Below are 27348 nucleotides of genomic sequence, written 5' to 3'. Positions count from 1 at the left end.
CCACAGACATGAAGTAGTATTGCAAGTAATTAGCTACAACAGTAGTAATGAATACACTAATCAGGAAAAATATTAAAGTGCTTTACAGAGCATCTTATGCTTTAAAAAAATACATTTTTTTAATTTCAGGTTTACATTAAAAGCTTCATCTTGTCATGACTTTCTCCCCCCCCCCCCCAATTAAAAAAAGGATGAGAATTTGGGGAATAGGGATGAAACAGATTTTTCTAAATATACTGAATATTCAGAACAAACAATTTAGTTGCATCTTTCTGAGCTCTTGAGCAGCTTTGGAAATTATGCATTCCCAGAATCAGAGAGAAGGGGCAGAATCTTACATATTCAAATTGGAACGTCTAGAGGCAAAATGTGCCAACTCAAGCATCCAGTTTTCAGAAAGGATCAGGTAATATATACAGAAAATTAATCCAAGTGCTTTATATTGATCTGATTTTATATCTAAAAACTGCTCATGGAAGATATTCCTCAGATAATCATACAACAAAAATAAAACACACAAGTTTGAAGGATATGCTTAGGAAAGCTTGGTAATCAAATAGTATGTTATTGACAGCTGAATTGTTCATTTTCTATCTTAACTTTCTTATGCTGTTAGGTGTTCATGCTGTTACTATGGATTCAGCACATTACATTAAGTTTGAAAAGGTTTAAGGAGCAGTTTAAATAAATTAATAAATCATTTAATGAAAAGTGAACTAATGCAGTAAAGAAAAACATCTACTGCAAAGAATGCATACTGTAAAGAAAAACATTCAAGTTAATAAGCACTTTGAGAAATAGCTCTTCTACTGTTAAAATTAACTCCTATTTTCAAATGGGAAGCTAGAATCAATATTTTACTTAACTGGTAAACGTGGTGAGAAAATTGGTATAATGCAAACATTGACACTAAAAAAATAAAGTTATCTTACTGAATATGAGGCACCACTGCAAGCAGGAGGATTCTTCACACAAGTATTTCACATCTGTTTTACTGATTTTAAGACAGGCATGCTCTTCATCTATTCTATACAATGAAAGCAGTAAGGTATGAACTTCTATTATCTAGATTGGAAAGGAAAAAAGTTAGAACAAGATAGCTGTAAATAAAAGTCAAAATATGCAATTACAGCCCCAGGGACAACTTGATCTTATGTCGAACATCCACCGTGTCATTAGCTTCCATGGACTTTTGTTCCCATAATGCCTTTTCTCATTTCCAAAGATGCTACAATACAGAAACCTAACAAATTTCACATACATAAAATACACTACCTACTAACCTTGTAGTCAACTCTGATAGCACCGTAGCCCCCCAACTCCTCTGCAAATCACAGGAGCAAGAATATACCAGCATTTCACCTAGGAGGTGTTCCAACCACAGAAATACCCGAAGTCTCTAATACTCTACTTCAAAAAGCCACCACTACCCTCAATAACTCACTTTATACACCAAAAAATCCTCACAAAATTTTCTTTACCCTTTTAAGCTTTCACACAATCAAAATAATTTTGCAGACAGCCAGGCCTTGATATGCACCTTTACTAGGTTTCCTGAACACTAATTAGTTTCAGATGCCAGGGCAACAATCTCCAAAACAGATCGAAGCACGTGTACGGAATGTATTATAACTCCATTTGTAGTCAATGATGTGAAAACTTTACAAAGCTGTTGAATAATTATGATTACTAATATCCCAATTAGGTTGAGCAGGTACAAAGACATTCTCAGTGTTAGACACTTGATGAATATTTTAAAATCATTTATTTCTGAATTTTCTCTCTAATCTTAAAACCAACAAGTAAGATTACTATAATTACAGAGACATAGTTTGGGATTTGTCTGGGGGTGTTTTGAGTTTGCCTGCTTGGGATATTTGAGCCAGTCTTCCCAGTTTGAGACAAAGAACTGCATCCAACAACAGGAGAAAGCTGAAAAAAGTTTCAAAACTGACAATGACCAAAATGAGAGAAGAATTATGCCCAAAGCTAATTGTGATTCTTTTATCTAAAGTATCAAAAATAGTTTAGATTCCTAATAAAATCTGCAGTCTTTGAGAACAGGTTAGAATTATTCTGTTTTTCTGTATCCCTAAAAGGTACAGAGACAGAGATCAGCCTCCTTCATAGTAAATGCTGGACAACCCAAAGCAAGATTTTCTTGACTAAAAAAGTTTACCACATAGATGAAAGCAACTATGGGGAAAGAGGAAAGGAAGTAATCTCATTTTATGGACTAGGAATAGAAGCAGATTGACTTCCTCAAGACTTTTAAAATCCCACTGATGTTTTCACTTAGCAAGTAAAAATACATTGGCTGAGCTCCAGCTTTTGCACTTTCATTACTGGGGAAAAACATCTACAACTGATGTGTCAGCTACCAGACTTGGGCTTCCACTGAAGTATTCCTCTCTTCCTCACCTTCTCTGTCTCACCAAAAAGAGCCAAATAAAAACTGAAAAAAAACCCCAACACACACATAAATCTTTCAGTTTGCATTGCACACACTAGAGCATATGTTCCTTTCCCTAATTTGCTTTACTCCTATATGACAAGGTCCATGTCTAAAGATGGTAATTATTGCCAGTATGTCCAATGGCTGTTGTAACCAAACCAAAATAGTGCAGAGTACTTAAAGTGGGAGGGTGGGGGAGGAAAATCATGCACAATTTATTCTTCAGCAGGTAGGTTAATTACACATCATGTAGTACTAATCAAAACTTCTGTTAAACATTCATGAAAGAAGAGCTGCAGGAGTAGGACAGCTAAAATATTTGAAGATTACCTATCCTTCTTATATCACTTGGAATCATTTTGATTTGTCTTATGAATACAAGCATAGCAATATAATTCAAACAGCCAAAACAACTGCTGGCACAAGTGCTCTAGGGATGTTCCCCAGCACAGAGTCTCATCGTGGAGATACCAGCCTGCAACTTCCTTTCCCCACTGCAAAGGAAGTCATTGTTATTAGAAATTAATCAAGCAAAATGAGCTGTAAAGAGATGCCAGAATATTTAGCATCACCTGCAAAACAGGATTCCCTTGGATAAGGAGGGCAGGTCATTTGCTTATAATCGTTCTTCAAAATGTCTTTTACCCATAAATATATTTACACATTTATGTGTACAGTTCAGCAGAGAGTATCCACAGCAGTACATTCTACACCCCTTTCCTTCCTTACGTCCAATCCAGGCAGTAACACAGGGAAGAATGCAGAACCATTCCTCCCAGTTGTTCTCATCTCCAGAATTCAAGAAAAGCCCGTAACAGAAGTGTGAACAGAGTCCCAGACAGCAGGCCCACCACAGCAACACCACACAAAGACAATTCTGAATTTAGACCAAATAAACAATTATCCAAAGTTGGGGTTCCTTATTGCAATTCAAAGGCACACTTTTACAAAGATCACTACTTAGTGGGAAATTCTGTGTGACAATACTGACAGCTGTTTCAACTCCTTAGGCACAGACAGAAACAAGGAATCTTTTTAAAGAGGCTTGTTTTATTAATAGAGAAGGAACAGAGGGTGGTCCGGCATCTAAGTCATGACAGTTTAATTCTAAATTTAGAGGCAAATAATCTGGAATAAACTGAAAATCAAAATCACTCTGACAAAAATTTGGGATGTGTTCCAAGAGGTTTTTTACCTTTACAGAAACCAGTGTTATGAAGATTCTTACCAGAGGAGGGACTGTCACCTAACCTTGTGGAAACAACTACTAAAACCACCTCAATTGATAGTAAAATGTACAAAATCACACAGCTCTTATTAACATAGTGATCGTTCCTCCTCAGTGATCCAGGTTCCTTATTAACAGACAGTCATCTAAGGACAATTTCTACTGAGAAAGCAAGGTTGTTGAAAAGAAAGGTAAACTGGTTCAGAAAAGACTACCAGCAAGTTGAGTGTGTGAGACTAAACTGCAGGTGGCAAGTCTTCTGATGTCTAGGTTAATTTCTTTCAGTAAATCTTCCCTTCCTGGTTTCCAGACTGCTGAGAAAAAATGTTTTATGACAAAACAGCAACTTTAGTATACTTCAACATAATACTGGTGGCATGCATCACAGGCAATGCACTGGGTACTTGAGGGTTTTCCTCCCATTTTCTTGAAATGTCAGTTGTTTAAAAATGCAGTTAAACAATCTCACATTGAAAGGAATTTCACTCACGGTTCTACCAGCCTGAAGAAAAAAGGAATTTCACTCACGGTTCTACCAACCTGAAAAAAGGAATAATGTACATATGCTATGACAGAACTATGCTGTCAAAAGGTACATTGCTAGCTTAAGGCAACTTCAGACATACAGCTCCATGCTACAGAAAGAAAATAGCAGGCTAAACCAAAGCGTACAAAGGACATGGTAACAGTGGGTAAGCTGATTGTGGAACTGCTGTTCATTGAATCCTACAATATGGGATCTGCTGAGTACTTACCAAAATTAGAAAGCAGCAAGTTCAGCACACCAAAAAGAACCCCCAAAACCTTTTGTTAAAAGGGCAAACAGTGAACTTCTAGAGCTTTCCACATGAAGATGTGCAAAGGTGTAAAAGGGTTCATACAGGTGAATAGATACATTCAAAAACAGGTCCATATGTGCAAAAAAAAAAGGGATAGATGGGAATCTACCTCCCATCCCTAATCAAATGACTGCAGATGCTGAGAAAATGCAAGAGAAGTGAACCAAAGGCAGCAGCCAAGCTTATGTCATCTTTCAAAGCAACATCTTTTCACCGCGCCTAGAGACTGGGTTAGACGAATCGTTCTGGAGGGCTGAACACAGTATTGCTCATGTTTAATTTACACTGTTTTCACATTGTTAGAGTTAAAACAATGCTCATGCCTCCCACTGAACTGTGTGAGAAGTTAGGGGCTTACTGTCGGATCTTCGATCTTCTGGTCCCAGATTTAACAGACGGAGACATGTTATTAACAAATTGGCTTCTGTACTGCAATCCCTTCTCCTGCTCCCCAAAGCTCCCCCCAGTAAATTAGCATTGCCTAAGGGTAGGCAGCTTGATCCCATACCTACAGCAAGGAATTCTCTAACCAAAGACAGAAATGAGGTAGAATCAACTGTTAACAGATTTTATTTCTGTATTTACAATGCTTAAAATAAAATAGATCAGTATCCAGCAACTCCGTAAATGCAAAAATAGAAAACTTCCCTTTTCAACAAATGTGCGGAAACATAAATTAGAACATGATAACTTTAAAACATACAATGTTATTTCTCAGTGGTTTTACTATGAAAACAAGCACCGTAATTTATCTTACAAAAGATGTTCCTTCAAAGCAGCATCACAGGGCAAAACAAGTAGGACATTAATATGGAAATGTAGTAGCAAATCTTTGAATATTTTAAATGGCATAAACTGGTCTAAACTATTATAAAGTTAGAAAACTGTTCTATCTTTTGCAATAGCTTTACCACATAGCTGAATATTAAGTGAGCCATATTTGGCTGTTGACACAACGAAGACACCTTCAAACTTTCCTTCTGCCTTTGGCTTGAACTGGACTGGCACATTGATGTAATGATGGGATCTGTAAAAAGGTAATTATGTGCATATTCTATGTTAATAAACAAGTAAATCCTACTCAATAGAGAAATTCTTGTCTAGCTCTGATTTTCACCAAAATAATACATTGAATGTGCACTGGATCATCAAGTTTATTTTTATAATCTTATTATCCCTTATCCTTCTGAGGAACTTAGACTGTAAAGGTCGTTCTTTCCTCCTCATTATAGAAAGCACTGCAATATTCTATTGCTGCTAGTTTACCTACGTAAGTTTGGTCTGCCTCTTTTCAATAATATAAACAGTGAATGAACTATATTTAGAGCAAAGTTACTATATTACTTCCCTTCAGAAGTCATGCGACAAGTACACCAAAATTTCCAATTTGTTTTGAAATTCCACCAATTTGAAGCTAGTAAAACGATTTCAATTACTTCTAATTGCACCCACATTAGCAATATTTTGCAGAATCATTGCAAGTCAATATACCCATCCTCAAACAGTGTTGCAAAGATTTTACATGACACCTTTTTAGGTTATATAACCCCTATTCAGATTGCATAAAAACATATCAAATGTAATGGGTGGCTATCGTAATTGTCAAGAGCCTAAAGCAAATGTTTTAAAGATCTAAAGCTATACAAGCAACAAGCTGTAAATGCTGAGTGGTGGCCTATTGGATTCCATGACACCCAACAGAAATATCCAGCACTAACAGACAGGAAACAGTAACAGGCACATACTTGAACAAGGAAGAATTAACAGCATCACTTAATAAGACAAGGAAAGAAAAGACAGCTTTACTTTCTTTTATTGTAGCTTCAGTATTCTCCCCTTAACAGTATTTAGTATTATCCAGCATTCTCTGGAGCGTGCTTATTTTCCTTACTTTGTTCCTACCTTTTCATATTCCTTTCCTCTACAATAATCCAACCTATGATACTCAGTCTGTGCTCTTACCCTTCTACGTTTGGAAATCGTAATATTGGCTCTACATAAGGCAAAATGGGAAAGTTCTGACTCCAGCTACTACAGCTCTTTGGGTTAATATATAGAATAAATGTTCTTAGAAATTAAGCATTTCTAGAGGTTTTTTTTAAGTCCAATAGCCAGAAGCTAGTCAAGAAGAATAGTGCCAGGACAAGCAGAATTCCCTGCAACTAACTGTTTTCTGTTACGAAAAAGTTTTACTTCAAACTTTTCACTATACCTGCAACTCACTCACAGGTTCCTGCATGAGTTTCAAGTGGCATTTTCTGAGAAGTCGAGTATGCCTGAAGCTTACTTCATAGATATACTAATACTGCAGGCCTCTAAACACAGTAGCAACAATAGGCAAGTTTAAAAGGAACAGCATGAGTAAGCAGCATCTAAGCCACAGTAACCAGATCTATTGTCAATGAATAGTGACTCCTCACACACAGAATGGTGGGTACTGATGACAAAAACAGTTAAGCATAAAACAGTTTTACCTTTTAGTTTAAGAAATATATAGTAATGAAATATATACTACCCTGTAATCAACTAATTTCAGATGACTTCTGAAGGAAATATAAAAGAAACAGCTTATTTTTCAACCTGTTTTTAGACAAGCATAACCTAGTAGTCCTTTCAGAAACAGAACTTAGCCAAAGGTTTTCAAATGTTTCCCCTTACAGTTTTGGGTGCTAGATACTGTATTTGGATAAAGCTTGTTATGTAGTAAAGGAACCAGTTGTGCTTGTAATGACATAACCAATTAAACAAGGACAGGTAAACCACTATATCAGCTTCTGAAGGTCAGACTCTTGGTATTACATACAAACTTGAAATTCCATTATCCAGATTTAAAACTGGATTACACAGAATTGCTTTCAAATTTGGTCCTCAAAATGAAGAGTATGCAAGAGATCATGACACTTTTTTAGCCCTAAAAGATAGGTGGTACTTTGTTTTTACACTCTTATTTGTAAGATGTCTAGTTAACCTAGTTCAGAAGGAAGCAGTTAACAAAGACTCTGCTGACATCCTCCTTGATGCTGTTCTCAAATAAAAGCCATTTAAAATAAGTTCTTTTAACACTTTTTTAAAAGCATCTATTCAAGTCAAGTAATTACTCTGTGCTTTATGCTCTTAAATGGAATAGATGCTTCAGAGAGGTAAGCTGACTTCAGATGAATGAATTTTTAAAAAGCCAGGAAAGGCCAATATTTACAGCAGAAGAAAAAATTGCCGAAGTTACTAAAAGAAAAGGTTGTAGAATGCTATTAGAAAGTGCAGTATATTCAGCTGATAACCTTTAAAATGGTAGACTGAATTTTAAACTTATTAAAGTCTACTTTCAATAAAAGCAATAGGAGTTTTTCATCTCTCACAGATTATCTAACAAATAGCTTTTACAGCATTCCTCAAGAATTTTTTTTAGATATCTAAGTGTTTTCCAGTGAAGTTACTCATCTTTTTCAGGGCAGTCAAGTTATCCTGCCCTTTGCCTGCAGTGGTACAGCCTCAGACAGGTCTAGCTAGTCATCTTTATTTTAATAAATTTAACCTTGGTCACGGCCTCCATAAAAAGCCCTTCTGTGCCATCCAATATGTCATATTTAGTAAAAAGATTCCAGTTCAATAAAAACACTGGAACCCATGTCTAACACTTCGCACTGGGAAGTGGCCTTAAGAATACCTTGAATACCTGTGGCTAACACCACCATAGAGTTGTCTTTATCATAAATGCTAAATATTGTTGGCAGATACAAAACTAGATTAGGAGCCAGAGTATCTAGTTCCATTTACGATTTTGTTCATAACTTCTGTTCTACATACCCTTTGCTTACCTGTCTTTAAAATGGGGATCTGTTTAAACTCTAAGAATGTACGCTATATATATATGACTTCTAATGAAATGGTTGCATTTCTGTCCTCCTGACAATACCACTGTTACAGAGAAGCATGTGAGATGCTATACTTCTTGAAGAGATGACTAATAGACTGTCAAATACTTGTTGTAATGAACTCCAAAGATGACTGGATTTATTTTGGGGGATTGTTATCACCAACTTGAAAATTCCTTTTATGCAGGTAATATGCTGAAATACTTGGTGTGACCAGGCAATTCCACTGGCCACTCAAACCTTGTATTTGCTAAGAATCTTTGATGCAGCTCTGCAGGTTTGTCAAATTAGAGGCATGATGAAGGCAATTTGCTTGGTCTGTTGTGCAGAAAGTATAAATGGAAGGAATGACTTGATTGCGCACAGCATGCCAAATGGTTAAATGAAGCATTAGGCTTAGCATTAAAAGCAGCAGCACTGTTAGAAACAATTTGCAGGAAAGAAATTGGCAGATGCAGAAATAACTGTGTGGGCTCATTCTGCTTCTAACCAAGATTACAGAGTACAGCTTAGCAAAAAGGAAAAAAAAAAGAAAAAAATCCTTTAACTAAAAAGAAAAAAAAATAAAAATCTTTAACTAGACAGCCAGAGTGTTAGGTACTTAGATCTACATTTCAGCACTGTATATACAGAGAAGATATTTATCTTACTGAATTTCTTCTTTAATTTTTTGTTAGGAGAGAATGTTAGCATATGCATTACTCACCTTAGAGAGTATTTTGAGTGCTTGATGTAGAAAGGCTCTCTGGGACTTACAAATTTCAGCTGCAATTTAATACAAAATGCTTAAAAGCGCACTATATCTAAGCCTAGCATATTCAATTTATGACATGCTTAAGATAAATCAGGTCACTTACAAATAAAGCTTTACACTGGTTTAGAGAGTAGACTTCAGCCTGTTCAGGACCTGCTTAGTAAGGTTCTACAGCATATAGACCTAGAGGGCAGGGGGGCTGAAGACTCTTGGTCGATACTAGAGGATCAACTACTGCAAGCTCAGGAGTGTTGTGTCTCAACTAGAAGGAAGTGCAGCAGGAGGGCCAGAAGACCTCCTTGGATGGATATGGAGCTGCTGAGGTAACTTAGAGGGAAAGGGGAAAAGAGGCTTATAAAAGGTGGAAGCAAGGACAGGTGGCCTGGAGAGAATACAGGGATGTTGTCCGAGAAACTAGGGACTAGGTTAGGAAAGCTAAGGCTCAGTAAGAATTAAACTTGGCTAGGGATGTGGAAGAGAACAGGAAGGGATTCTGTAGGTACACTGCAAATAAAAGACAGATGAGGGAAAACATGGGCCCTTCTGAAGCTATCAGGATAACTGGTTCCCCTGGATTTGGAGAAGGCTGAGGTTCTTAATGACTTATTTGCCTCGGTCTTCACTGGCAAAGGCTCTGACTGCACCACCCAAGTCTTGGAAGGCAGATGCAGGAACTGTGAGAATGAAGACCTTGAGCCCACTGTAGGAGAGGAACTGGTTCGAGACCATCTTAAAAACCCGAACATGCACAAGTCCATGGGTCCTGATGAAATCCATCCACGGGTCCTGAAGGAGCTGGCAAATGAAGTTGCTAAGCCACTGGCCATCATATTTGAAAAATCATGGCAGCCGGGTGAAGTCCCAACAACTGGAAAAAGGGAAATATAACCCCATTTTCAAGAGGGGGAAAATGGATGACCCAGGGAATTACAGACCACTCAGTCTCACCTCTGTGCCTAGCAAAATCCTGGAGCAGATTCTCCTGGAATGCATGCTAAGGCAAATGAAAATCAACAAGGTGCTTGGTGACAGCCAGCATGGCTTCACTAAGGGGAAATCCAGTCTGGTGGCCTTCTATGATGGGGCTATGGAACTGATGGACAGGGTAAGAGCAGTTGATGTCATCTACCTGGACTTGTGCAAAGCGTTTGACACTGTCCCACACAACATCCTTGTCTCTAAATTGGAGACACATCAACTTGATAGGTGGACCACTCGGTGGATAAAGAACGGGCTGGTCAATGGCTCAATGTCCGGCTGGAGACCAGTAACGAGTGGTGTCCCTCAGGGATCGGTGTTGGGACCGGTCTTACTCAACATCCTTGTCACTGACATGGACAGTGGGATTGACTGCACCCTCAGCAAGTTTGCTGATGACACCAAGCTGTGGGTTAGGTTGATACGCTGGAGGGAAGGAATGCCATCCAGAGGGACCTTGACACACTTGTGAGGTGGGCTGATGCCAACCTCATGAAGTTTAACCATGCCAAGTGCAAGGTCCTACACCTGGGTCGGAGCAATCCCAGGCACAGCTACAGGTTGGGCAGAGAAGAGATTCAGAGCAGTCCTGCAGAGAAGGACTTGGGGGTGTTGGTCGATGAGAAAATGAACATCAGCCGGCTTCAGTGTGCACTCACAGCCCAGAAAGCCAACCGTATCCTGGGCTGCATCTAAAGGAGCGTGACCAGCAGGTTGAAGGAGGTGATCCTGCCCCTCTAACTCTGCTCTCATGAGACCTCACTTGGAGTATTGTGTGCAGTTCTGGTGTCCTCAACATAAAAAGGACATGGAACTGTTGGAACAAGTCCAGAGAAGGGCCATGAGGATGATCAGGGGACTGGAGCACCTCCTGTATGAAGACAGGCTGAGAAAGTTGGGGCTGTTCAGCCTGCAGAAGAGAAGGCTGTGTGGAGACCTCATAGCAGCCTTCCAGTATCTGAAGGGGACCTGTAGGGATGCTGAGGAGAGACTCTTCATTCAGGACTGTAGTGATAAGACAAGGGGTAATGGGTTAAAACTTAAACAGGGGAAGTTTGGATTGGATATGAGGAAGAAGTTCTTTCCTGTAAGGGTGGTGAGGCACTGGAATGGGTTGCCCAGGGAGGTTGTGAATGGTCCACCCCCAGCGGTGTTCAAGGGCAGGCTGGACAGAGCCTTGGGTGACATGGTTTAGTGTGAGGTGTCCCTGCCCATGGCAGGGGGTTGGAACTAGATGATCTTAAGGTCCTTTCCAACCCTAACTACTCTATGATCCTTCACAGACCCAGGGTTTAAAATTGAAGCATGCACACATTTATATATGGTAATAAAAATTCACATCTCAATATTTTAAGTTAAAAAATTAAATCAAGATAACATGCCTATGCAAACTATAATCTATTCTTTTTTTCAATTGAAAATATATTACAAGTACACTTTTCAGGCAAAAGAAAAGGGGAAAATTACAGGAAAGCTAAATTCTTCAAATATAATACTAACTTTTGACAGTACCAAACTAACACCTGTACTACTGCAATGTGTCAAAAGTAAACCAAAACAGTGCAGGTGAAGTGTTGCACAGGCTTTAAAAATCTATTTAAAATAAAGTCTGTCAAACTTACCACATGTGTTGTAAAGGTATTATTCCGCAAGTTGACCTTTATCGTGCGTGATTCTCCAACTCTAGTTAGAGGAAAAATATACAGGTCTTCTGGTGCATACACCCCTCGAATGACCTCATTTTGTCTGATTTGAAAAAGAGATTTAAGATATTAACATTAACTACTTACATGGTCTGAATATATTAATTGTACATTTCAAGACAACAGGTCTATTTTTTGAGACTAAATCGGGAAACACTGAAAGATCCTGAAGGCATCAACTCTCACAAGTTCCAGTTTTTTCAGAAATAATAAAAGCATCACTGTGGCATAAAGGTAAGTAGATATACTTACACACATGTTCACAATCTCAACTTTTCCCCCATATCCTTTCCTAGAGAACTAAACTCTTCTCAGAGATGCTATATTTAACCAAAATTTTTTACTTCCCTGCCATGTTCACAGCATCCCATAGGAAAAGAAACAGGAATTAACTTAAGACTGAAGAACAGCAAGTTTAAGACATGCAGTTACAGTGGTCTTCTCTGAAGTGAATTTACAGGTCTATGGTCCTGTAAACTCTCTCCAAAAGGGGATTATACAAAAAATATGCTCAAGATTCGACTGCTAATACCAGTTTATTTGCAACAGCAAATCAAGGTTTGGCAACTTAGAAATCCAACTGAAAAGAAAAAGCATGGGAGGCTGAACAATACAAAGCCATTAAGAGGCTTGGCAAGTCTAGTTTCTTTGCAGCTGTTTACTCTTTAACGTGGAATCATAGGATAACTCAGTTCAAAAGAGACTCGGGAAGTCTCTATTCCATCCTCTTGTTCCAACCAGGCTCAGCTGTGAGGTCAGACCAGGCTGGTCAGGGCTTTATCCAGTCAGATCCCAAAAACCTCCAAGAACAGACACCGCACAGCCTCTCTGTGCAGCCTGTTCCATCACATCCCTTGTCCTAATAGCAAAAAAGGTTTTCATTGTGGCGTTGGATTCCTACTCCTCCCTTCCCCCTTTTACCCAGTTGCAGACTCTCAAGTTTTATTCATACATACCCTACTTTAATTGTAGGTGCTTCAGAATAAACCTTTTCTGGTGTGACTGAAAGCTCAGTTTTTGTGAAGGCACTTGCAGAATCTTTCACAATTGAAGTTTTGTTTTCTGTTCTACTACCCTATTGGCAAAAATAAAGAAGACTTTAAACTTTGCATTCAAAAAGTATTTAAGTATTCAAACATTTAAGTCATTTCCCTTACCCAATACAAGACTTTAATTTATTTAAAGTATAATCTTCCAGAAAGAGTAGAGTCTGGATCACTGAAACAGAAGCAGTGACTTAGGAGGAATACTTTAACAGGTTTCTGTGTCTTATGAATATTTTGTTACAAGCCAGCTCACAACAAACCAGCAGCGCAGGTGGAATCTTGAGAAGGCTGCTAGCAATGAAGATTTCACCATAAGCCAAACAAAAAAAAAAAAACATTCCTCTGCAGATATTCTGCCCATATGCCTCAAGAACAGCATCAGCTAAACAGCTGCTCATACAGAAGGTAGGCCTAAGTCATCATTATAGCTTGGATTCTCACAACAGCAAAAAAGCTTTGTAATAATTTTGTATTATGAACAATACATCCTTCTAAAAGAAAGGTCTCTCCAGAGAGAGAGAATCTGGTAATGCATTATATAGTAATTGTTACATTCTTGAAATTATGCCAAAATATTTACCATCATCAGGACGCCCATTCCACGTACTCTAGCACAATGAGGTCAGATCACCCGAAGGGAATACTTTGCCAAAGAGCTAGTTTCATATTCTGTATCCTGCAACAACTCTAGCCAGGTACTGCTCGGAGCCACAACATCTTGAACAAAGCTAAAGAACCAAAAGAACCTCCTACACTTATGGTTGTACAACATTATCTCAATTTTTGAAACGGTGCTGACGTTTTTAGACAAGCAGTTGATTCCCTTACGCAGGGAAGATTAAAAAAATATTCCTCTTCAATAGAGCTGCTATGACAAACTTGTCTTTCAGACATTAATTTCTTCTAGTGAAAGAGCTGCTAATCAATCAGTCTGTCAGAAATAGCAGCAGCCAAAAAAAAACAAACCTTAAATTTACAGAAAATTTTCTGTTGCAAATAACCAATGATCCACAGTAGAACCCAGTAGATGAAGACAAGAAAGGATTTGTGCATGTGTCTCATTTCAAGAGCTTTTAATTTCCTATGTAGTAAAAATGATGGGTATCCTGCCTCCATGTTATAATTCAAATTCTAATTTATTCATAAGGCAAGTTTACAGCATGAGAAGGAGATGGAAAAATCATCAGAAGTTCCCCCAGTCTTTATAAGGGCATCCTGAAGTACTACATGCTTTACCATAGCCCATATTGACTTTTCCCATCTGAAATGAAAGCAGTATGTTAACACTGTACAAATGGTTATAACTGAGAGCTCTTGTTCCAAAGCCACCTCAGGAGTATACAGATTTGTTTAGCTTTAAAACTGGAATTACTTTGCTCATAAAGATTTTTCCTCCTCTCACTTCTGGTACACCCAAAGAAGATGAAGCTCTGTACTGCTGATAAAAAGAATAAACTCTTAGATAGCAGTATATTTTGGTTTAAGTATTAAGAAATTCAGCTCAGTTTGCTGCAAAATGCTACTTTAAGAAGTCACACAGTTGCACAGCTAAACTGCATAAACCATGAACATTAGAAAATTATCTACACTTAACATTTGTAGTATCTTCAAACTTTATGAAGTCCTTTATGAAGTGCTCAACTTTCTACATGCTAATGGAGCAATCTGAACTTCGGTGCCACCTCAGTCCTCCTGTAGGATCTTGCCAGTTCCCTATTTCACTCAGAAAAGACCAACAATTACACTGAAATATCAACCCAAGACTTCAGTGCACAGTGGCAGTACTCATTCTTAGCTCAATGATCTTAGAAATCGTTTCACAGGAAATGAGAAAACTAAGTTTGAATGGCCAGTATCGAGAGGTTGAGGTTACAAAGCATATGTATGTAGAATCCCTCCTTTAGTTATCTTTGGGATCACTTCTGGACACATTATCTTCTGAGCTCCTGACTACTGTTTCCAGTGGTGGGAACTGCAAATGCATGAAAGGCATAATCAAAGTCACAGTTAGTGAGCTTTTCAGGGAATAACAAAAGTAGTTAAGTGCCACTGATTTTCCTAACATCACCTTGTTCTTTTAGATCTTTCCTGAGTTATTCCAAATTTTTCATTTCTTTTGAAGTGGTGCTTTAAATAAATACCACTCAATTACTCTGAATGACAGTCAGTCAGTTTTCCCACTTCATTCTATCAAAAGTCACATTAATCAGAGCCATAGCCCTCTGCCTCAGCAAATCCAGCAGAATCCAAGTCCTTTCCAAAGTTGTAGTTACATCTCTAGGATATAATAGGTTGGAACTGACATGTCTTCTTGACCAGAAGTGGATCTGAATTAAAAACTGCAACAACTTAAGTTCTGCATTGTCCCCTCTTACAAGCAGCTGTGTAGTTCCTTACTTAGTTCAGAAAGGAAGTACTTCCCTTTAAACTCTTCTTCAAAGTGATAATGCCACATTGAAAGTACTTTATACAAAAATTTTCCCATATGCACAAAGAGATGCTGAAAAGATCTAATTGTAACAGCTTCAGAAAAAAAAAAAAAAAATAAAGAGGAACAAATCTGACACATTCAAAAACATTAATACCAAGTTGTGTTGCTCAAACAGTTGTGTTGCTCTGACAGTTAGTCGTGTTTGAAGAAGAAAATTATTCAAAACTCTAGATTTCTGATAAAGAATTAATCTCCCAATTTCAACTAGTTTTAAACAGACAAATGACAAGACGCTTTCCTCATTTTAAGGAAAATTATGTTCAAAGAATAAGATGAAAGCTGAGTAACAATATCCTCCCAACCCAAACATTATACAGGTCTCATTCTTCATGCCAAAATTAGAAGCTATTAAAAAATTACACTTTTAACAAGTCCTCTTTTCAACACAATTAGGTACTGGGAAGAACAAGGACCCTACAAAATAAAAGGTAAGGTAACCCAGCAAGAAGGATAAGTCAGGTTCCTACTACTGAAACAGGCTTGGTACTCTAAAGAAAGGTCCCAGATCCCTATCTGGGCTTCTCAGAAAATCAAGTCAAGCTTTCTGGAGAGGACAGGAAAGCATATGTAGCAATCACGCAATACTGCATGTAGAAAGCTCTTCTCAGAGCTGGAATTAAGCTGCTGGCATAGGTCCAGAGAAGGACATCAAAGCTCGTAAAAGGTCTAGAGCACAAGTCTTAGGAAGAATAGCTGAGGGAACTGGGGTTGTTTAGTCGGGAGAAAAAGAGGCTCAGCGAGGACCTTATTGCTCTCTATAACTACTTGAAAGGAGAATAGAGAGAGGTGGGCATTGGTCTCTTCTCCCAAGTAATAAGTGATAGCACTAGAGGAAAAGGCCTCAAGCTGCACCAGTGGAGGTTTAGACTAAATATTAGAAAAAAATTCTTCAATGAAAGGGTGATCAGGCATTGGAACAGGCTGCCCAGGGCAGTGGTGGAATCACCATCCCTGGAAGTGTTGAAAACATGCATAGATGAGGCCCTTAGTGACATGGCTTAGAGATGGACTTGCAAGTCTGGGGTAACTGTTGGACTTGATTATCTTAAAGGTCTTTTTTCAACACTGTTGATTCTGTGATTCTATAGTAAGGTCATTTAAACAATCATTAGAATTCATTCTTCCAAATAGTAATAGATTCTCTGTCCTATGTAGATTCCTCCTGTACAGAGATAGAGATTAAAAACAAGGTAAGGAGAGCGCACACAGGAAAGCAGTTCTAACTTCCAATCTCCTCCTCCTTCCAAGCCTCACCATAAAGTTAGAGCTGAGGAGCAATGGGTGAGCAAAGATGAGCTGCAGTCCATTCACTCCTACACAGAATTCTCAAAATCATTCCCACCTGAATGGGAATTGTTACTCCCATAAAATACTCGAACAGATTCTATGAGAGACACATCCATATCTCCAATATGGATATTTGAAAATTCCAGTATTGCATTAAGCTACAAATTACAGCAATGGTCAATTACTTTGTTAGGTTTTTTACAAAAACAAAACCATTCCACTTAGGGTCTGATACAAACAAATCTGCATCTACAAAACCAGTTCCCACAAAAAGCAAGTTTGTCTCTAGTTTCTTTGAGCAAAATAAAATTTTACGTCTTAAATGGAAAAAGAAAATTCATTATCACATAAGCAAGGAGAAAAAGGTCTTTTTGTATCATAAGAAAACAGTACAGTTTAGTCTAACAAAAATATCAGCACGGTTTGGGGTTTGGTTGTTTTTTTTTCAGAATACACCAGCACATAAGATAAAGAGTACTGTAGAGTAAAATTAAAATGTTACCAAAAATTTGTTTTCAGGCCAACATTTATAGCATTTATATACTTACTGCTCCAGAAAGCTGAAATCTTAATTTGTGTTTCCAACCAGGTTTTTCAACTGGGTGACACTCAAGGTCCCAGAACTGGGAGTAATCCCCTATATCTCTAGGCAAAAAGATGACAACAACCTAACAACAAGAGAAAAAATTCACAGAAGCTTATGAAAATAATCTACACATCTTCAAAATCTTACCTACAAAAAGTTACAGTCAAGTCAGCACAAAGTTTACATGCTACAGATCATACATTCCTCACACAGGTAACCTTGCACAAAACAATACAGCTCATCCTCCTTTGCTCACAAGAGAAAAAGTTTTGATGAAATAGATTGTGCAAGCAATTTCAAACAAAACTTGAGTTCAGCTAATCTGCTTTAAGCAAAGTCAGCAAATGCTTGCACAATTATTTCCATTAGCAAACTGGGGTAGAAGGAGACCAAGAGGGGAAAAACATGCAGCTGAAAGACAGCAATACCCTCATCTCTCGGGTAAGATGTGAACAACTGCACTCCTTCAGCTCCAAGTCTGTAAGCACGCTGTGCTACAAATACTAAAAGGCCTGAAATTTAAGCCACCTTGCAGGCTATGCATTTGATTATCCTTGGAGGTCACCTGTGTAACAAAGGCCTGTCTCTGTATAGTGGTATACCAGGTAAATTCAGGAGTTGTGTTCGGAGTTGAGGTGGGGGGAAGAAAGAGAAGGGGAGCAGCAGATTAGAATAGATCACTACAGGCGTATCAAATTAGCCAATCGTCATACCCACTGCAAAAAACAGCAAATCATGACAGCACTGTACCTTATCTGCTCCAGCCAACAGGCCTGACATGCCAATAATGTAAATGTTATCCAAATAAGTCTGAACTAGGATTGCTAAGGCAAAGACAACTTTTTAAATTCAAATAATGATTTTCAAAGTTATGAAATAATTATGAAACTGGACAGGAGAGAGTGTTTTTTTTTATTGTGCAAACAGATTAAAAATCCTACCATAGAATCATAGAAATAATGCAGTTAAGGAATGTCAATAATCCATAATGATTAAAAGATAGGTGCTCATGAATATGAACAGCAGTGAAGTAGCATTAAGGGAGAAGATGAGGTTCAAAAGCTCCATAAAAACCCACTCAGTATGTCCTTGGATGTGCTTGATAATTGTGGTTATGAAACCCTCTACTGGTCAGGAGATAAAATAGTCAAATGAGATCAACTTGAAGAACAGATAACTGTTCTTAAACAAGTACGACAAGACTGCTTCAAAGGAAGGGAAACCCGTTCTCACACCGGTTTCATAAGAACCCAGCATTATTTGTGATTTTCTAGTGGATTTTTATAAAACATTTAGAAAGAATTTTCTGTTATAGAATAATTGCTCTTAAAAAAAATAAAGGAATAAAACAAAAAAAGAAACCAAAAGAGTACACTGAAGTCAAACTACAGATCACATAAATCCATAGAATCTACTCAGCTGACATTTTAACAGCTGTGGTAAGTAGATAGTGACTACCTGATATTCCCCAGAACCCAGCTGTGGAAGGCCATTTTATCATAATTTGATAAAATACAATCAGCTTGTAATTTCAACTGTTATTTCAGAGAGCTTGTCATATAAAATCCTATTTTTACAACTGAAATATAAATATTTCATGCATATTAGTGCGTCATTGTACCTTCTCTTCTCCATGAGCTTCAAGAGTACCAGAAATACGGGAACATCTGAAAGCGGAGTAAGTAACTCTATAAACACATCCAGTTCCATCCACATCCTGCAAATAAAGTTATGAGTCAGATTCAGATGGGAAAGAAAACAAGAACACAATACAAAAAAAACCCCAAACCACACAATACACCCACCACCGGACAGAACTGAAGAAAATACAACCAATCAAGCTGCTTTCAAGTGAACAAATACTGACTTCCTAAAGATGAATAATGACTAAAACTGCTACAACGTCTATGCAGTCACCTAAATTGGACATCAGTAGTTATAAGGTGGTGCACTGCCTGGAACATGGCAGAGTTATCTTCTGGGCTACAGCTAAGACTGCTACATAACCATTTTTCATCATTTCTTGACAACAGACCACAATAATTCTAGGATAAAATCAACGTGACCATCACCGCATTTCAGACTATCAAAAAAACAGCGAAGCATTTACAAATATCGACGGTAAATCCATGAGAATTCCACAAGCAACAGCAGTGTAATTCAACTATCCTTGACCTAACTTAAATTACCTACATGGATAACATGTACAGCATAACACCAGCACAAGTCTCGAAACAAGGCAAGTTTAGCATTCTGCAGCCAAAAGGAACACCCTTCTTCTATGCATACTTGATTACATACTGCAATCTGGATGATGATACTGGATGAGGAGAAGGAAACTTTCTTGAGAGGTTGGAAGGAGAAAAAGAGAGCAGCATGAAAAGAAGGAAAACCACCCAAGAGATATGCATAAAACTACCAATGCAAGCATTCACTTACTTTAACATAGGGTGGGGCAAAAGATGACAAAAACCACTTCACAGTTTCATCCCCTTTATTCTCCATTTCCAGGTAACTCTCTAGAAGAGAAGTATCAGATTAGTATATTAAATGTCTTCATTCAAGTATCTTTAGTGGAAAAAAACCAGAAACTATGCTTCAAGACACGAAGGAAACAGTTCTGGTGAAGCCAACTCCAAGAGCAGACTCAAAGCACACTATCATGAAATTCTTGACAGCTTATACAAAAGAAATTACCAGAAAATCCCAACTTCAACAGTATCAATAGCCATATTTCACACCTGAAATGTGCATTTTGCCAAGGATCAACAGGAGATTTGTAAGATCATCTCAGTCTAGAGTACCACTTCAGGAAGTTTAGCTGCATATATATTATACAGCGCATTTATAACAATAGAAAAAAAAAGGAATATTATATTACGCTCCTCTTTAAGTGTATGAAAGAAACCCAGATATAATTGATAAATTAAGCCTTGAAATTTTTAAAGTCTGTTGAATAAAAATGTAGCATCAGTGAATCATAAAAAAAGCCTCATTAACTAGAAAACTAAGCAGTACCAAAAAATCTGGTATCTAGGTAACAGAATGACAGTTTCATACAGTAGTTTGGAGAATTTTAAGCATTACTGGAATTACAAGTACAGACAGAGGATTTAAGACTCCATCATCACCAGTGTCCTCCTCAATCATTAAGTACAAGACAAGGATAGCCAGACTCATAGCTGACATTCCTATCATCTTAAGGAAGAACATTTATTTCTCTGCTATACATAGACTTACTTTGTATCTCAGGGACACATACACAGATGAGAATGGGCCCACTGCAAAAGTGCATTGACCCAAAAGAGCTTCACCCAAGTGCAGCAAACTCACAGTGCCCTTTTCCCCAGGCACAGAATGGTTACATTCACCATAGTTGCTTAAAAACTGGCAACTTACCTGCTGTACACAAAACCTATCTATGGGAAAAAGTGTGACTGTACTGCATGAGGAGAAGAAAAAAAAAGGCGGGTGGGGAGGAAAAGAAAGAAAAGTAAAAAAAAAAAAAGTTAAAAAAAAAAGACTTCTGAAAAGAGTTCCATCACAAGGAATAACATTTCAAACTAGAAACAGAATAAGGGAACTGGTCAATTGGTCAACCAAGCCATTCAAGTCCCAAAACCTACAATATAATAAACTGACCATAAGATACTTCAGATGTTGCACCATTTACTAAGCAAGCAGTATTACCTGAGCTTTGGCCAGGTCTTGTTTTAGGAAAAACAATGGTTCTGTTCTTTAGTTCCATTTTTGTTAGAGGGAGCACAGTGAGAGCCTTTGTCACATGAACAGTAGGATTTTCAGACTGGGGGGTAAACATATCGCATCTTCTAGATGGAAAATCTCCTCCAGGTGCATACTGTCCAACCGCCTCTCGAATCTGCACCTTAATAAACTTTTGTAGAATTTGGAGAGAAATATTTGAATAGTTAACATGGATATATTGACAAGTCAAACAATTTAGCTCTATTTCCTTGAGCTGCAAGAGCTCATGTTGCTTAGCTTTATATTCCAACAAAGGAGAAGATCTGGTGATGTAACGTATGAGACTAACTCCAGTTCACAAAGTTTAAAGATGGTAGGACAAGCTTAATATAGGAGAATTGGAAAATTTACTGAAAGTTTGCTATCTAGACATTTTGTTTCAATAGGAATAATAACTTACACTAGTTAAATTTAATTGAAAATTCTTACAATATTCTCTGCTTGGAGAGAATGGGAACGGGGCTGCCTCAAACAGAAGGAGCTTTGTGTTCGCTTTTGCTACATAATTAGCACTTCTAAAAACTTCAGTTAATGCTAGTCAAATCTTGGCATACTTTTTGCTTAATTAGATAGGTAGCAAAGAAATGGCAAAAGCATTATGGAACTACCAGATCTCTTACAACTGGATTGAGTTTGCTACATTCTCTACTTTTGTCCTAGTAGATTTCCTCTCAAATCCTTTTCTCATATTGTAGAACATTACATAGTTAAATATGTGCACTTTCTTCATTTCCTTCTCAATCCACCCCCTTCAACAACTTTCCTGTTTATTTGGGGTCTTTTTAAGGCAGTTTCCAATTTTGTTTCATACCTCACCTTCCTCCATTAAGAAGGAAAGTAGATACGCCTTTTTATCCTTTCAGTGTCTTATTTCCCTCTCCATGCAGTTACAATTAACCCAAAATACATACTGGCTGTAAAAATAAAAAAAAAAAAAGTATTTATTTATTTTGGGGGGAGATTAGCAAGGAGTCTTTCTGCATTTAAACTGATGAAAGAAGAAACTGTTGGCTTCGTAAGTTTTATTTATATGCCTTAACTTAATCAGGGAAAAGTATTAACATGCATGAAAAGCAAGAACATAGTCTAGACATTCTTTATCGCAGACTTGTCAGCCAGCAGATTAAGTTTAGCAAGGCAGCTCAGAGGAGCTATGGTGACTTGTCCCACAACCTCCTTTAATTTCTTTTTTTTTTAAATATTACATAGACTACTTTTATATATTCATACATATAAATATTTAGCATTTTAGAAAATGATGCATAAGGCAGTGGTGGGTGCACAGATGCAATTTTGTTGGCAAACGAGTAAGCATTCACATCATATTATTTCTTCAGAGATGAAATGAACTAAGAATCTCAATTTGCACAACAGCCTCTCAACTCTGTTTATTCTTATAAGAGAACTTTACAAATTAGAGAGAATAATGAAAGTTGACAAAACTGCTGTCTCATACCTAAAAGATTTTAGCAATGTTACTAGACCTTATCCAGCAAAGTAAAATAAAGAGTTTCAATCTCAACTCTCAAGTAAGCCACGAACCTTTTGTCCATTATCACAATGGATATAGATTAGGCCACTCCAAGGAATTAATGCAGGTTTTGTGGCAAGCGATGGGTTAGGACTCACCAGAATTAGTGTACTGCTCCTAATAAATAAAAATAAAGTAAAATTAAAGAAAATATTTGCACAATCTTCATATTAGAATGAGTATCTACAATAGATATCACTAGTCCCCTTCCCCCCAAAAAGAATGCACTTTTAACATAGCAGGTAAGTGAAGATGATCTAGAGACAGTTAAATTTCAGGTATTCAAATAACTTAATACTCAGAAAATTAGAACTCAGGTTCTGAATGACTTATTTGCCTTGGCCTTCACTGGCAAAGGCTCTGACCATACCACCCAAGTCTTGGAAGGCAGAAGCAGGGACTGTGAGAATGAAGACCCTAGGCCCACTGTAGGAGAGGATCTGTTCTGAGACCATCTTAAAAACCCGAACATGCACAAGTCCATGGGTCCTGATGAAATCCATCCATGGGTCCTGAAGGAGCTGGCAAGTGAAGTTGCTAAGCTGCTGGCCATCATATTTGAGAAATCATGGCAGTCAGGTAAAGTTCCAACAACTGGAAAAAGGGAAATATAACCCCCATTTTCAAGAAGGGGAAAATGGATGACCCAGGGAACTACAGACCAGTCAGACTCACCTCCATGCCTAGCAAAATCCTGGAGCAGATTCTCCTGGAATGCATGCTAAGGCAAATGAAAAACAACAAGGTGCTTGGTGACAGCCAGCATGGCTTCACTAAGGGGAAATCCAGTCTGGTGGCCTTCTATGATGGGGCTATGGAACTGATGGACAGGGTAAGAGCAGTTGATGTCATCTACCTGGACTTGTGCAAAGCGTTTGACACTGTCCCACATGACATCCTTGTCTCTAAATTGGAGACACATCAACTTGATAGGTGGACCACTCGGTGGATAAAGAACGGGCTGGTCAATGGCTCAATGTCCGGCTGGAGACCAGTAACGAGTGGCGTCCCTCAGGGACTGGTGTTGGGACCGGTCTTGTTTAACATTTTAGTTGCTGACATGGACAGTGGGATTGAGTGTGCCCTCAGCAAGTTTGCTGATGACACCAAGCTGTGTGGTTCGGTTGATACGCTGGAGGGAAGGAATGCCATCCAAAGGGACCTTGACACACTTGTGAGGTGGGCTGATGCCAACCTCATGAAGTTTAACCATGCCAAGTGCAAGGTCCTACACCTGGGTCAGAGCAATCCCCGCCCGGCACAGCTACAGGTTGGGCAGAGAAGAGATTCAGAGCAGCCCAGGGGAGAAGGACTTGGGGGTGTCGGTCGATGAGAAAATGAACATGAGCCGGCTTCAGTGTGCACTTGCAGCCCAGAAAGCCAACTGTATCCTGGGCTGCATCAAAAGGAGCGTGACCAGCAGGTTGAAGGAGGTGATCCTGCCCCTCTAACTGCTCTCATGAGACCTCACTTGGAGTATTGTGTGCAGTTCTGGTGTCCTCAACATAAAAAGGACATGGAACTTTTGGAACAAGTCCAGAGGAGGGCCACGAGGATGATCGGGGGACTGGAGCACCTCCTGTATGAAGACAGGCTGAGAAAGTTGAGGCTGTTCAGCCTGCAGAAGAGAAGGCTGCGTGGAGACCTCATAGCAGCCTTCAAGTATCTGAAGGGGGCCTACAAGGATGCTGAAGAGGAACTCTTCATTCAGGACTGTAGTGATAGGACAAGGGGTAATGGGTTAAAACTTAAACAGGGGAAGTCTGGATTGGATATGAGGAAGAAGTTCTTTCCTGTAAGGGTGGTAAGGCACTGGAATGGGTTGCCCAGGGAGGCTGTGAATGGTCCATCCCCGGTGGTGGTCAAGGCCAGACTGGACAGAGGCTTAGGTGGCACTGTTTAGTTTGAGGTGTCCCTGCCCAAGGCAGGGGGGTTTGAACTAGATGATCTTAAGGTACTTTCCAACCCTAACTATTCTATGATTCTATGAAACTTAACAGTAACACATTTGATGAACTTGTTATTGATGGTTGTATAAGGGGTCATAAGGAAAGAGTAAAACTTACCTATTGTTAACATTTACAACCAGTCAGACCACGTAAAGCAGACATAACTACATTATTTCAGAAAAATAAGCTTCAATACTAGTCAAAGAAGGGAACTGTACTGTTCAAACAAAGTATACTGCATAAATTGCATTTCAAGGATCTTTTAAACTTTCTAGTTGCAGGGAAGCAGCTTGCTTTCTGTCTTCCCACGCAGAACTGATCTTGGAAAAAAAGAAAAGCCTTTCAATGTTACCCATGCTTTCTACAGTTATTTAGGGGACACTGAAAAGTCAAAAATCACTTGAAGCAGTTATGGCATTACACAGCAATTTGACCGCTGAGAACATACATTCTGATTTATAATGTTCCATATTCTATAGTAGAGACATTTAAATAAAGGAGGGGAGAAAGAAAGCCCTGAAGCATTTTAAAAATGAACACAAAAATCACTGAAGTAAAGGTCATTGGTTGTTATGTCGGCAAAAGCACTCAAGCTACACCTGAAGAATAAATGTAAAATGTCATTAGCGCAGCACTTTGCATTTGAAAAATTTAGTGTAGTATTAAGATCAGTCCCCTAAGAAAGTTGGCTCCATAATCATTGTCACAGTATGACCATCTGTACAAACCAACAGATGTTATGGCCTTAAAATATTAAATCAGGATACTGCTATTTCCTTACAGGATTGTGGGTGTTTTTTGAGTCTCAGCAGTTTTCAGAATCATTTCAGTCATGGTTCTCCTTTCTCATGTACAAGCTGTGTTCATAAGAATATCATTTACTAAGTACACACACACTGTTATCACAAAGCATTCCATCGTCCTGTTCCCACCAGCATGCCTTTGACATTTACTGCAAACTTCCAATGCAAATCAACCTGCACAGGGTCACAAAAGCATGTGTCTCTTGAAAGAGTCATATTCAACCTAAAGACACTACCTCCCAGTACTTTCATTGCCATAGAAAGGAGCAGAGCCTAGGGAAGAACCAGTTTCAATAGGTGACTCTTGCAACTTTGGAGATTCCAACAGTCCCTACTCCAAAAGTGCAATTCTTTTCACAGAATTTACCAATACTCCCAACACTGAGGCATAGCAACAGGCCAGAGGATAGTCTCAGTTCACCTCCGCAAGAAAATCTCTTAGAATGCTGCTAAATTCAGTAGGACTTGGGACTTTATTATTCCACATTCAGGCAGGTCAGAGACTACCTTCAGAGATGAGATGCCTGCTCATCCCACAGAATTTAAGTGGTTTAGTCCAGGTGAAACAGGGGGTCGTCTGCTTGCTACAGCATGGCAGTGCCTGATATTAGGAACTTCTTTCAGCATTCCCAAGAAATCAGAACTTCTCCTTTCCTGACCTAAATCAGTTCAAGAATTCTGCCAGCTCCAGCAACTGCAGTCTGGCTGGCTACTGTCCTCACAGGATGACTGCTCTGGGCACTTCTGGGAGGTGGTCACAACAAGCAGAAAACTGGGCAAGCACAGCTTGCTGTGCTTAAGTCAGATGTTCCCATGTGTCTGTTTCCCACCTGCAGGCTTCTGCTCTTGATCAAGACTACTTACTTGGACCCAGTGTGTAAGGTTTCAGCTCAATCTTTTCCAGTGAAGGGATCACATTTTAAAACTAGGCAGTGCAAAGAAATTGCTTGTAGAAGGCCTTCAATTCCCTGATTAAGACATGTTTCCACAGACAGTCCTGAAACTAGTGTTTGAGACACTCAAGATGATCTTACTTTCACAGCTACTGGAAAGTTGTTCATTGTTACCTCTCTTTGAAACCATTGTCCTTTGTACTGATTGTATCTGCAAAGAGTAGCAAATATCACAGCCCTTCCAGAAAACCCTCTTGTTCTGTTCTCACTAGTGATGAAAGTTCCCCAGCAGTAAATTCCAGAATTTATATCTACATTTAAGTGTTTAAATGTACTACATCTTGCATGGTGATACAAGACTGAAAAGAAAGTATCTATTTGGGCAAACATCTACAAAGTTAAAGAAACTACTTAAACAAAACTCAGAAAGCAAAACCTATTTTTTTGTGGAATATATGACTTTTTGGGGGAAGAATAGTAACAGGGTCTTAAAAGCCTTTCTGAACTGACCTTAAAAAAATTCCCGTAAATTCAGAAGCGAGAGGTGGTCAGAACTTCCAACCGTTTTATTGTGAAAGAATTCACAAATGCCCATGGGAAGTCTCTGCAGTGATATTATGACTACTGTTCTGAAATTCTGCTAATTATGACACAGGTGACCTGACACTGGCCTATTGTCCTTTTCATACCTACAGATATTGAGAAGCCAAAGACTTAGTGGCAAAACAGTTTTGTTAGAATACAAAACCACGCTCACAAACAGGTTCTGATGAATATCAGCACATTTGCAGAAGAAAACACTAAGTCCCCAGAAGAGCAGCAGTTTATAAGAACTGTTATTTTGGGGTTGGTTTGTTTGTTACCAGGGGAGGGGAAGAAGTCCTTTCTGTTTTTAAACAGAGGTAATTTTTACATGAATAACCATTGTGAAAGGAGGTTTTTAAAGCTTCTGCTTTGTTAACCATCCAGCTCCTGGAAAATTCTGAAATAATAATTGTAATTCCAGGCTCAAAAACTTTGTGTCCTCCAGGTAACTATGTGACAGAATGTCACCTTCAGGTGACAGAAGAACATTCCCTCTATGCAGGCTATAAATGGGTAGAGTCCTAATATATAAAAGCTTGATTTGCACATCAGCTGATGAAAATAGTTCCAGGATATAGTCTAA

At 38.6% G+C, this 27348-nt stretch overlaps 1 protein-coding gene across 2 annotated transcripts in view; it reads right to left on the bottom strand.

The window, feature by feature from the left end:
• Nucleotides 1-5064: 5064 nt before the first annotated feature.
• Nucleotides 5065-27348, bottom strand: part of CEP192 (centrosomal protein 192) — a 64392-nt gene continuing 42108 nt past the window's right edge. For both annotated transcript variants that reach the window (XM_061448856.1, XM_061448857.1), the window contains exons 35-43: nucleotides 22547-22652; nucleotides 20930-21134; nucleotides 19679-19758; nucleotides 18861-18956; nucleotides 17202-17321; nucleotides 12786-12904; nucleotides 11749-11872; nucleotides 9101-9159; nucleotides 5065-5549 (exon numbers count right to left, since the gene is read on the bottom strand). In XM_061448856.1, the coding sequence (XP_061304840.1) occupies nucleotides 5399-5549; nucleotides 9101-9159; nucleotides 11749-11872; nucleotides 12786-12904; nucleotides 17202-17321; nucleotides 18861-18956; nucleotides 19679-19758; nucleotides 20930-21134; nucleotides 22547-22652 (1060 nt within the window). In that variant the 3' untranslated portion in view covers nucleotides 5065-5398. The remainder of the gene's footprint in view (nucleotides 5550-9100; nucleotides 9160-11748; nucleotides 11873-12785; nucleotides 12905-17201; nucleotides 17322-18860; nucleotides 18957-19678; nucleotides 19759-20929; nucleotides 21135-22546; nucleotides 22653-27348) is intronic.

Source organism: Pezoporus flaviventris, unplaced genomic scaffold (genome assembly GCF_033815535.1).
Source record: "Pezoporus flaviventris isolate CSIRO_AGI_PZ_B2104156 unplaced genomic scaffold, CSIRO_AGI_Pfla_v1 ptg000007l, whole genome shotgun sequence".
Taxonomy (NCBI): domain Eukaryota; kingdom Metazoa; phylum Chordata; class Aves; order Psittaciformes; family Psittacidae; genus Pezoporus; species Pezoporus flaviventris.
The sequence above is the reverse complement of the archived record's forward strand: the minus strand, read 5'-3'. Positions and strand labels throughout refer to the sequence as shown.